Source organism: Protomyctophum parallelum, assembly GCF_964188405.1.
Source record: "Protomyctophum parallelum genome assembly, chromosome: 5".
Lineage (NCBI taxonomy): Eukaryota > Metazoa > Chordata > Actinopteri > Myctophiformes > Myctophidae > Protomyctophum > Protomyctophum parallelum.
The window spans coordinates 38522824-38535260 of NC_139702.1; the positions used below are offsets into that span (position 1 = coordinate 38522824).

At 42.3% G+C, this 12437-nt stretch overlaps 1 protein-coding gene across 10 annotated transcripts in view; it reads right to left on the reverse strand.

Moving 5' to 3' along the window:
* Positions 1 to 225: 225 nt before the first annotated feature.
* Positions 226 to 12437, reverse strand: part of rbm47 (RNA binding motif protein 47) — a 44275-nt gene continuing 32063 nt past the window's right edge. For 5 of the 10 annotated variants that reach the window (XM_083765697.1, XM_083765700.1, XM_083765695.1 and 2 more), the window contains 6 exons: positions 9521 to 10379; positions 9041 to 9383; positions 8543 to 8566; positions 7085 to 7291; positions 4755 to 4942; positions 226 to 3859 (listed from right to left, as the gene is read on the reverse strand). In XM_083765697.1, coding sequence (XP_083621823.1) covers positions 3611 to 3859; positions 4755 to 4942; positions 7085 to 7291; positions 8543 to 8566; positions 9041 to 9383; positions 9521 to 10348 — 1839 coding nt within the window. In that variant the 5' untranslated portion in view covers positions 10349 to 10379 and the 3' untranslated portion in view covers positions 226 to 3610. The remainder of the gene's footprint in view (positions 3860 to 4754; positions 4943 to 7084; positions 7292 to 8542; positions 8567 to 9040; positions 9384 to 9520; positions 10380 to 12437) is intronic. The other 5 variants (XM_083765701.1, XM_083765704.1, XM_083765703.1 and 2 more) reach the window with 5 other exon arrangements.

Here is a 12437-nt window from a genome sequence, read left to right on the forward strand (position 1 = left end):
TTGAGTTTGTGCTTAAAATGTACTGTAAATTCTACAAACTGTTAATAAAGATTTCAATCAATCAATCAAAATAGGATAAGCTAAGCTTTGATTGTGTAAAACCCCTTGAATTACATCCACATTATATATTTGTATAGTAAGATATTTGACCTATACTGTTGGATAAGCTAAGCTTTGATTGATTGGAACAGAACTTTCTATGACAAACACCATTTAACACACACCTTTTTGGAAATGCTTTATTTATCTACTTTACTATAAATATAACAATGCTGAAGCTTTTTTTTTTTTTTTTTTACAAACCTGATAGAAAACAGTCTGCATAGGCCTACAAAACTACATCAAAGGGCACAACTTGGCAATAAGGCACAAACTAGAACATTTTACACTTTAACGCAGATCTTCAGCTAGACACACTGGTAGCAGGAGGAGCTCATACTACAGATGTAGTATGAGTGAAATGCAGGCATTAGAAAGTAAGCAGGTGTTTTGAGTGGGAGACCAAGAATGAATGGAGGTGTTTCTGATAACCGTGTGTTACTGTGCTTTTTGACAGATGTCAAGACTGCAGTTCAGATTGAACAACCGGGTTTCAGTTAACTGTCATGGCAAACAGAGGCTACAGTGAAGTACAGAACATCCAGCCAAATAACCAGTGAGATGACCCGTATGAGCCATCTTCTAGCTGTCTCATAAATTAGTACCAATCAGTGGAATTTAATGGGTATCAGCTACCATGCCTTTGTGCTCCCACTCAGAACACTAAACCCAGTTCAAAAGTTACTTCAACTACAAAAACATTGAATGGTCAAAAGCTATTGAACACTTTGGCAAAAAGAAAAACTATTTTTTTTGCTTTTTTGTTATCCCTAATTAATGTGTATATATTGAAAAGGGAAAAAAATGTTTAAACTTAGAATATATTATACCTTTTCTTTCTCACTTCATACACAATACATGTAAAGCATATATTAAATATATCCTGACTTTTCGTCATCGTAAAGGAAAACAAAATACAGGCAAGTGTTTTTAAAAAAAGAGTCAAAATCCAGTTTAGGAGGCACTAAGTACCAGGCCTTATGACTTAACCTAAGAACTGGAGGCGTGGCCAATGCTGTTTGGCTATTTTGAGTGGTCAAAATTAAGTCATAAGACCTGGTACTTAAGACATGAAGGGGTGGGGAAAGAACCTAAACATATTTCGGGACAGAAAGAGAAGAGTTACTTCAACAAAGTATGCCTCGTTTGCTGTGGTAATATTTGATGAGTTAAGAACATCAGCCTCTTCTTCAGTCAGACCAATCTTCTCAGCGCCATCCTCACGTTACAAATTAAAAAATAAAAGAAAAGTTCACAACATTATTTTGAATGAGAAACATAATATAAAATCAAATAAGAGATATAAATAAAATAAAAACGTTTCGTTGTACAATTCACTCAACATTTTGATGTTTCTTTTTTTCTTTAACACAAAGTAGCTTTTCATACTTTTGGATAAAAATGGTGTGACTTCATTATCAGCAGCTGTGTGTGTATGGGTGTGTGTTGTGTGTCATGTTGTAGTACAGTATGTATGCATAGATAGACTACAAGCATATTTCATTGTGAGGTATTGCTCCAGTTAATCCCAGATAGTCACATATAGTACACTTGTTTTCAACACACAGCAGAGTTTTAAAAGTGCCTACAACACATTCATAGGGGTCATTTTATGTTTGCTCCATCTGTGAGAAAAAACTCTGTCTGACACACACAGGCATCGAAAAACACTATCCAAACCCCTTCATACATGAAATAATGCTCAGTATATTAAATATCTCAACCTTCATCTGATAGTGGCAATCTCTTGCCTTTTATAAATATGGTTAAGTGCACCTTGGTCAAGCTGTTTTGGAGGACGAGGAAGAGATAACACAGAATGCTACTACTGTATGTGGAGTGTTACAGCAAGAATGTTCAGAGAAGAGAGCGCAGGAAAGAGGTCGTCTTGACATTTCTAACCACAGAAATTGACACCAAGTTTCCGTACATACAGAAGTTTCACCATACTAGCATAAAATAAAAACAACGCAATGGCAATATGGATCATAAAGAACACGGAGTTGTATGGACAAAAGTATCTCTTTTTTATATGAAACATTTAGGCCTAGCTTTGTGAAAAGACCTGTGGAATGCATGAAAATTATTGAGCACAGAGTAGCTCATGCACTGTAGATACTACTGTAAGGCACTAGTCTGGCACAGGTCATCTAAATCAGACTGGAGTGTAACCTTAAATTCTCTTAGTTGCTAGTTTGGCAAACTGTGAGTGATGGAATGGTCTATATAGCCATGTACATCTCTCTTTTCTGTCCACATTTGTTCACCTTCAAGAGTCAGACAATGCAAAAATGATAACATGGGCATACATAAAGTAAATGAGAAAAACCAAGCAATATCACTTCAGTCTTAGTTTTCTGGCAAAGATCAAGTTACTTCAATATCTAAGAATGTTAAAATATATAATATTCTTACCCATGATGATTTGATATATACTCATACTGCATGTTAAAACACCTTTGACACCCACCATTAAGGAAGCGTTGCAGTTGACTTGACTTTTTCGCCATTATGTATTCCTAAAGGAATTCTCCACAAAAGTTAGCTGGGAATATTACTTCAAATATATCAAGTTATATGTTTGAAAAGTATAACACATATGCTAAGTAGTTAATACGCAAATAAACACATCACTTATAACCTTCATTAAAGATAACCAAAAACACAAACAAAACTATATTAACCAAAAAATACCCAAAAGGCATCTATGAACTATGCTCTTTCAAACAGCATGGACAGACAACATTACCTACAGTATGAACAGTTCTCTGGAATATTCTATGTTAATGAAAAAATAACAACAAAAAATAAAGAAGAAAATATTATATCCAAAAACCTGTCTTTAGTGGTATTTTCTCTGGTCAGTAGTTCCTGCTGTACTTTTGTAGATTTTTTTCTTATTTTTTTTCTTTCTTTTTAAATATCTAGTTCTTAGCACATTAAAACACAATGTACTTACACCTCATTTCTACTTCAGAGAAGAACATGACCACAAATAAAAATGAGTGGTCTAGAAAGAGAATAAACCTTAAATATGTATCATCTCTTTATAAATACTTTCAATGTACCTTCAATGTTCTTGTTTGCCACACCAGTATAGTTGTAGAGAAAGGTAAGGGCTGGCTGTGTGTGACGATGTTAGTACTGGTATTGGTTGTTGGTTGTGCTTTTGTTGGAACAGGGTTGTTGGCATATAAAAGGCATATTTTCCTGACAACATTATAATTACTCAGTGGTTTTCAGTGGTAACCTGTCGATACTGTATGATTATTAAGGCTATGCTCTGGTACGCTTGGGTCCAGTGTATGTTTTGGTCAGTATACTGTATATCAGTCTGTGTTATGAATATTGTATTCACATCAAACAAATATTCCTTAGATACCTTGGAGGTTCACAACTTCTTAAGAAACAAGGGACGTTTAGTTATAATAGGACAAACTGTATATTGTTCAGATGTGGAGTTTATTGGTGGTTGCTCAGTCCAGACAACATTGCGGTCTGTGCTCCAGAATCAGTATGTCTGGTAGACATCATGGATGGGAACCTGGAAGGCTGCGGCAGGGAAGGCCTGAGGCATGGCATAGCCTGCATAACCTCCATATGCTGCAGCCGCAACGGCTGCATTCTTCTGCAGAGCTGCCAGAGCAGCCGTGTTAGCAGCGTAGTTGGCGATGGGAACATAGCCTCCATACAGGCCACCGGCTGTAGGGATACGTTGCATATGCTGAGCCATGGCATACACTGGAGTGATGGGACGACCCTGCGGGTTGAAATTGGAAGAGAGAGTCAACCATACGAAGGAACAATAACAGAATGTTCAATTTAAAGGACAACTTTAGTTTTTTACAACCGAGTTTTAGGTTGTTATTAGAGAAAGTAAAAGATGAGTGTACTTTTTTTTTCATTTGCTTCTTTTGTTTTAGCGATTTTAGCGATTTTTGACAGGGGGGCGGGGGCATTCGAACATGGGGCTAAATATGTATTTCTTTAACACATTTTATAGCGATTTATGTTTTTATTATTTACTATGGTCCTACTAGACCCCAAAAAATTACATCTGGCCACAAAACATCAAATGATCTACTGAATGTGAAGGGGGTGACAAACTGACATGTTAAGCCATACAACACAGTATGGCAGCCCCCTATAGTACCCCCTTCACAATCAGTAGATGTTTTCTGGGGTCTAGTAGAACTATAGTAAATAATAAAAACATTGCCCCCTTGTCAAAAATAGCTAAAATCGCTAAAACGAAAGAAAGCAGCAAAAGAAAAAAAAAAACACTCATCTTTTAATTTCTCTAATAACAACCTAAAACATGAACCTTGGCTCAAATAAACAAAAGTGACTGTGTGTGAGAGAAGAGAGAGACGGCAGTGCGTAGGTAGGCCTGTCACAAACAATCGTCATAAAAATCGTCTTAATAATTATAATTATTTGAAATTATCGCAATTATTTTGTGTTAAGACAAAATAGCCGATTTGCTCGTGTATGACGTAAATTCTCCATTCTCCACCAAAAGCTGGACATAGGAGGGGCTATCGCCCCTCAAAAAGTAACGAATAGGTCGGGCATTTCTTTAGTATATTTCAGTTATTTGTCATCAATCGTGACAGCCCTGTCCGTAGTAGTAGGTCTGTGTGTATAATGTTCACCTGAAAGGGTGGAGGCGTAGAGACCGAAGGCAGGACGGAGCCGGCCGTCTGGGCGCTGTGTTCAGCGTGCTGCATGGACAGAGGGTTCATGAGGTGCTCCACCGCATGCATCTTCCCCTCTTCCATCAGCTTGGCCGAAGGAGCTGTGGAGAAAACGGGGTACTGACCGCTCAGTGCCTGCAGGCCCACTGCACATAAGAACAATGAAGAGAATGAGTTCAAAATGAGCAAAAAGAAAATAATGAGATAATTAATACATACACGCACGCGCACGCACGCACGCACAACACACACACACACACACACACACACACACACACAGTCACACACACACACACACACACACACACACACACACACACACACACACACACACACACACACACACACACAGGCTACAGTATGCTCAGAAACAGGCATTCCCCCCAACAAGGTCAAAATGTATTAAAAGCAGGACACACCAAAGTGAAAAAAGGAAATAAAATTTAGACAAGGGAGAAAAAAAGTAAGCGCTTACACAAGTTGGCTTTTGATTGTGATTTGGATTACACTAACCCTCCCACTCCCCCCCCCCCTCCACACACACACATATGCACGCCACCGGCAACTAACCCGCCATTAGCTGCTTGTCAGTGGCCTTTGTGTGGCTAACAGGAGGTTTAAGACTCTAATCTAGTATGCATGCATGTTTTATAACCACTATTCATTTACACACATCCACAAGACAGTCCTTCCTCCAATAGAAAATAAACCATATACTGAGAAAAGCTAAAGTTAACACCACATATTTTGCATGTTTTAATGTGAAACACATGAATACAATTCTGTGGAAACCAGTAACAGTTTTTGTGGTTACTGTACATGGTGCTGATGACTGTGTTTAGAGATTGGTATGTCTGGGCCCGGATAGGATACCCACACCCAGATATGGTGGATGTTGGATCCTAGATCTTGTGGATGGATGGATGTTAGATGTGTAGATGTTTCAAGCCCCCTTTGTACCTGTATTGCACATGTCTTTCTCTATCTAATTAAAACTACCTAGACTGCAATCTTTTTTATTTATTTTATTTTTTAAAGTAAAGCAGGGGGTTCAAATGAGCTAGAACCCTAAGGTGTGAGCAGTGTGAAGAAAAAAAGTATACACATCAACATCCCCAGTGTTAATTTAACTGAGTGTACAAATGTTACCAATTGAAGGCTCCACAGTCTCAGGGTTAAATGAACACAGCGGATTTGACAGTGTAAATCTCACTGAGGACTGGGTGTGCGCGTGGACGACCGATAAGCACCGGCTCGCCTCATTACTCCTGCTCTGAGAGTGGCCGTCGACAAGCAGCTATTGTTTCTGACGGACAAAAGTCCTTTCAGACCGGTCTTGATCCTGTGATCCCACAGAGACTGGGATTGAGGAACAAGGTCCAGTTTGGGGTCATTCCAGAAGCAAGAAATTCCACCTTTGCATCAACAAATAAGTTACATCAACAAAAAAAGGCGAGACACAGTTCAATAGACAAATAATGATGCAAAACGAGTCGGTAATCTGGCGTATTTAGGATCAATTGTATGTAATTACCGTTAGGTGATGATTCAGTGATCAGATTAGAATTAGAAGGGAAAGGCAACCTTAATTTAATGTAGAAGGTCTGCTGTGCAGTACAAGTCCGGTTCTAGAGCAAAAAAGTGGTGGATGTAAGACTAAAGCCTGATTTATAATTCATTGTATGACTGCAGTGTGTCAACATGTTTTTTGTCGAACATGTATTATTTATTAAAGTTATTTTAGGCAAGTGATGCAGTCATACAACACAGTCTGGCTTAACAGAGCAGTGGGACGTAACAAAAAAAGACTGCCTTTGTTATGCAGCAATTTGGCATATGTTTTAAGTATAAACAGGAGCCATATACCATCTACGTACTTGCGGATATTCTTCAGAAATTCCATATTTAGCGCTAGCTCAAAAATAAGTCTGTATAAATAAGTAACCAACCACTTTTCAGCCAGACCCTGGAATTGAGTGCATGTGGGCGAGACTTGAATCTCTCTCAAAAGGATATGAAAGAAAGACGAAACGAAACATCGGGGAGAAGAGGATGATTACTACAGTATCTGGACGTGCTAGAAAGGACAGAGGATTGGAGCTATTTATCTGTAGCTGCAAGTCAATATATCTAAATGTAGTCCTTTTGCCCATGACCAGTCAGTAGTAACCATACCCTTGATACAAAAAGGTTCCTCAAACAGCGTGTAACGGTGAGGACAAAGGGTAGAAGGTTTAGTACGGGTTTTAGATAAGGGGAGTATATACGGATATTTCTATCTCACTGACTTTGAGATTTGATGCCAACTGGGTTGACCGAGGCTGCCAATTCCAGACCGGGCATCAGCTCATAGGGCTTTTCCTGCTTGGCCTTGCCCTCATGGTAACGGCTGTAGATGCCGCGACCGGCAGAGTAACCCCCCAGGTAGGACCCCCGTGGTCCAGGGGTACGGTTACCTGCAGTTGCACCTCGACCTCGACCTCGCACAGTACCTGCTTGAAATACAACATGACAGGGGGGGTGGGATCCGGTTTAGAACTGGGGGGCAGTTGCAAGCCAAGAACTTTCCATTGGCATGTAATTGTCTGGGGCAACGTTGGAAATATCATGTTTGGCAATAGGAAATGGTAGAAAACCCTAAAGAAATCTGGCGCTTCTTTTATATATATTTATATATATATATATATGTATATATATATATATATATATATATATATATATATATATATATATACCAATTTCCCTCTCAATTTAGTCATTATCCTTGTGTAATGTTGTCGCTAATGAGCCCTACTGGTTGGTCTTGGGACTGGTCGGTATGGGCAGAGCCATATGCTGAGAGAGTTGCGCCATTGAGGGGTCAGAAAACAGCACTCGAGCACTGTTCATGCAGCCCTGGAGTGACATTGTTTTCAACAAGTACCGGTCCAGTACTTCTGCCTAGCACTTCGCCAATAGAAGTCTATGTAGAAGAGCCACCATTGGATTGGCCCCATGAAGTGAATGGAGTCGTCACAACTCTGTCATATATTTCAATGGCTCTGGGTATGGGATGGTAGACCACATGCCTCCTCCAGTACAACACTGGGAGGAACCACCTGCCAGTGAGGAGCTTCACCAGGAGGACGTAGCGCGTGCGGAGGAACACCCTATTCCTCATAGTTCAACAGCCTCGCTGACAGCCTGGCGCCCTTTGACCAACCTGTAGGTGTCGCTGGTGCAGCGACAGAAAAGCTCCCTCCCCGTTCCGGATTCCCTCTCTCCAACATGGCCTACTGTAACAAACCCCTAGTCTTGGCGGTGGTGGGCAGGAACTTGACCCATACGTCCACAACTCCTTTTAACTTCTCTCCAACGATATTCTGAAAAGGCTTTCCTTCTAAACTGAAAGATTGCTCCATAGATCCTGAAGCCCATACAAAAGGGATTTCGCTCGCAGTGTTTCTTATATATTTAGTGTAGAAAATGTTGACTGCAGATTGGCCTCTTGATCTGAGCATTGATTGCTCTTGGTCCATGACATTTTGTTTCATTCCAATTTTGAAAGCGTATTAAAAAAAACATTTTAAAATGGCATGCTTGAAAGTTTCTGGCTATTTAGTGTGATAATAACCTGGTAGTTTAACAGGAGAAACGACAGCATAGTAGTAGAGGAAGGTGTTAGAGAAACCAAAGAGCTGGTCACATGGCAAAGAAACTCATTATTCAGTGGAGGTATAAGTAGAAATAAGGATGTGAGAGATTACCATTGTTCTGTATCATTGGGGCTCCTTTGGAGAGAAAACCAAAACACAATGATTGTTGAAAGTCAGATAGATTTTCCTGCTACCACCCAAAGACCATACATAATCAGTCATTAAAAAGCTAATGGGATTTGCATTCAACAGTCCAGCACCTGGTTAACTCAGCTTTTTCATAATGATAAAATATGTGATTTTATGCCATAAATACCTCATCAAGTTAGATTTTTAAAAGCTTTCATCAAATGAAACTCCCCAGGGATGAAATCATGATTATCTTATTCATCAAACCCATTTCTAAATCAAATTGGTCCTTATTAATTGGGTGTATTCTTCATTGCCCATCCAAAATGTAATAATTCCTTAATGAGAGTTACATCATTATTGCCAAGTCTGTTTCGAGCGTTAGCCACATTTACAAAAGTAAATGCTTGGCTTTAATAGAAACACGTTGGCTGTCTACGATACACTACTTGTACATAAATAGAAGAAAACAATCCCAACCTTTGACGAAGTATTCTCTGTTAGGTCCGATGAGGGTGCTGTATGGGTAGCCGTAGTAGGTCAGAGTGTAGGGGTCACACTGGTAAACGTAGTTCTGCTGAGGGGCCTCTGGGGGAGTGGCAGCAGCAGCAGCGCCCCCCTTAGACGCCTTTTGGTAGCGCGTGTACTGCTCCTTATCGACCGGCTTTGCCAGAGTCACCTCGATGCAGGAGCCCTCCACCTCCGTGCCGTTGAGGTGGTCCATGGCCAGGACGGCGTCGTCGCGGGAGATGAAGTGAACAAAGGCGTAGTCGCGGATTTTCTTCACGCGCTCCACACACCCAGGGTTCCACTGACTGAACACCTGTTGCAAACAGAAGAAAACATTTGACTGACCTTTTTATTCTTCTCTTTAATAAAATTAACTAAAACCCATGTTGTTGCCTGCCACAGAAAGGTAAAACTTAATATCATGCCAAATAAAGAGCCAACCAGTCTCACCTGTCTAAGCACCTCCTCGCTGGTCTCCATCATGAGATTCCTAACGTAGAGAATCTTAACCGTCTCCATCACGTCCTCGTCCACGTCGATCTCCGGCTCGGCCCAGTCCACGGCGATCTGGTGGCCCCACAGCTGGATACGGCCCGGCATCAGCTTCCTGCGAGCCATGGCGGCCGCACGGTGGGACTCGTACTCCACGAAGGCGAAGCCGCGGTTCTTCATCTTGTCTGCGGCGCTGGCATACACGATCACGTCCAGCACGCCTTCCGTCACCTTGGAGACCTCCTCCAGGATCTCCTCGCGCTTCTTGGTCTTGGGAATTCCCCCAATGAAAAGGCGGCAGTTGTCCACGGAGCAGCAGACCCCGAGCAGCCGCCCGGGCCGCACCTCATAGTTGTTGAGCTCCCGGACGGCCCGCTTGGCCTCGTGTTTCTGGGTGTACATCACAAACGCATAGCCGCGGTTCTTCCCGTCAAAGTCCATCATCAGGCGCATCTCATAGATCCGTCCGACAGACTCGAACACTGGGACCAGCTCGTCCTCATAAACATCCCGGGGAATCTTACCGACAAAGATTTCACACCCCCGCGGCGGAGACTGACTGTCCCAGCCGGGCGGGGGGCCGTATTTCCGCTGGCCATTCTCCTGGACCATGCCGTATCCGGTGCGCTCCATTAAGGTCACCAGCGCAGCCTCGTTTGGGGCGCCGGCCACACCCTCAGGGATCTGTCCATGGAGAGACTGCTGGCCGGAGCCAGAGGGGTTGGAACTGGGGGGGGCGGAGTTGTTGCTCATGGCTGAGGAGGAGGCGGGGTCTTCGGCTGTCATTCTGACAAAACCATCCAATCAGATCTGAGGCCTGAAGAACGGAAAAAAGGGAGAGGACCTTTTAAAACTCTGCACTTTCGGCGGTTCAACAGAGCACTGTCAAAAACGGGGAGGGAACATATGATGCGAAATGTATCTTAATAAAAAGCATCACAGTATTAACATAAAATGTTGAAACTGCTGTACAGTGTCTGTCCTCCTGACTAAATAATTACCTAGCTAAATGTGGTGAAAGACAAAGATTATAAAAAGTCAAACTTACACAGCACAATAAACAACATGTCACCTGGGCAAGGCATGCCCAATGAGAATATACAACATCTATAAATCCTCTATCAGCGCTTTTACTACCTTGTTTTTTTTTAAGTCTCAGCTCTCATCTGACCTACGACCCCTATCAAGGAGAATGAGGGGCCGTAAACCATGGAAATCACTGCTCAAGGTTCACAGAGTACAACTGGGTCACATGCTAAGGACAAGTGTGTGCGTGTGTGTGTGTGTGTGTGTGTGTGTGTGTGTGTGTGTGTGTGTGTGTGTGTGTGTGTGTGAGACTGTGTGTCTGTGTGCATGCGCGCGTCTGTCACTTCATTAAGGGTCACAGTCCTATAGGAGCAACCGAGAACAATCAAAAATCGGATTTCAGAGCATAAACCTCTTACCCTCTAACCCATTTTCCAAACGGAAAATTCCCCAACGATTTAAATCCCCAGATCACCATGCTTTATACAACATTGGGGCAATCAAATCAATCCATCACACTAAAGCTGACCAAATAAACAGTTCAGATAGCCAGCAAACAACTCCTTGAGGAACGTGAACCGGTGTGTACTGTGTGTGTGTGTGTGTCACATTTCCCACACATAGGTAAGGCTTAATTGATTGCACGCCACCAAAAACAGGAGAACAAACACAACGCAGAGCAGTGTAACACAGTGTGAACTGTGAACTTGTACTGTAGATCTGTCATTTCCGATGCGCGCTGCCGCCGGCCCCGGCACGCATGTAAGTATAACTCAGGCTTACGGCCGTTTACAGAGACTTACAGGTAAAAGACTACAAAACTGAGCAGCCATGGTAACCTGTACACTCACTTGACCTGACCCAATATCCCGCCCTCCCACACCTGAAACACACACACACACACACACACACACACACACACACACACACACACAAACACACTGTGTACGGCATTACACGCATGTATGCAGCAGACACACACACACACACACACACACACACACACACACACACACACACACACACACACACACACACACACACACACACACACACACACACACACACACACACACACACACACACACACACACACACACACACACACACGCACACACCTGCTCACTTGTTAGTTCACCCAAGGCTATAGAGGGCTTAGAGTTACACACAAACACACTCATAGTGTACCTCAACCTCTGAAGGCGTTCACTTTAAAACAAACAACTCGTTCACAACACAGTACAATTTTCCAGATATGGTCAAAGAGATGTGATAAAAAAGTTAGTTAATCAACAGAAAACTTTAATTTCCTCATTCTATCTTTAGATAGAGTTGCTACTTTTTGACCTGGGGCAAGATGACTTCCAATCCCAACAGGTGCACGTGGGTGGCAGCAATTAAGCTCCAAGCTGGTTTACGCGACGTCATATTAATTTCCGTGAATACATGTTCACATGTATCTATGCAGAGACACTAAAAAATAACGATTCAGTAGAACGTATTGTCTCGTGTGTTCCCTCCCTGCTTCCCTCTATTTGAAGTGCTAACAGGACTCCATCTCTTATCTACCTTTATCAGGCCAAGATTGATGACAAAGGGAGGACATTATCCACAGTGGGAGTTCTGTTCCCTGACCAAAAGGAGCTGGGTGACACTGCAAGGTCAGCACTGTGCCATTCACTGGAGGGTAGAAGCATCAAGAAGAGGTCCTTCAATAGGTTTCCTCCTCTGGAAATGTTTTTTTTGGGGTGGGGGTGTGTGGGGGGGGGGGGGGGTGGGGGGGTTGGGGGCAGACATTTTCCCTTTGCTCTTGTGGCGGAGCAATTGACTTCCTGATTCTTGACCAATC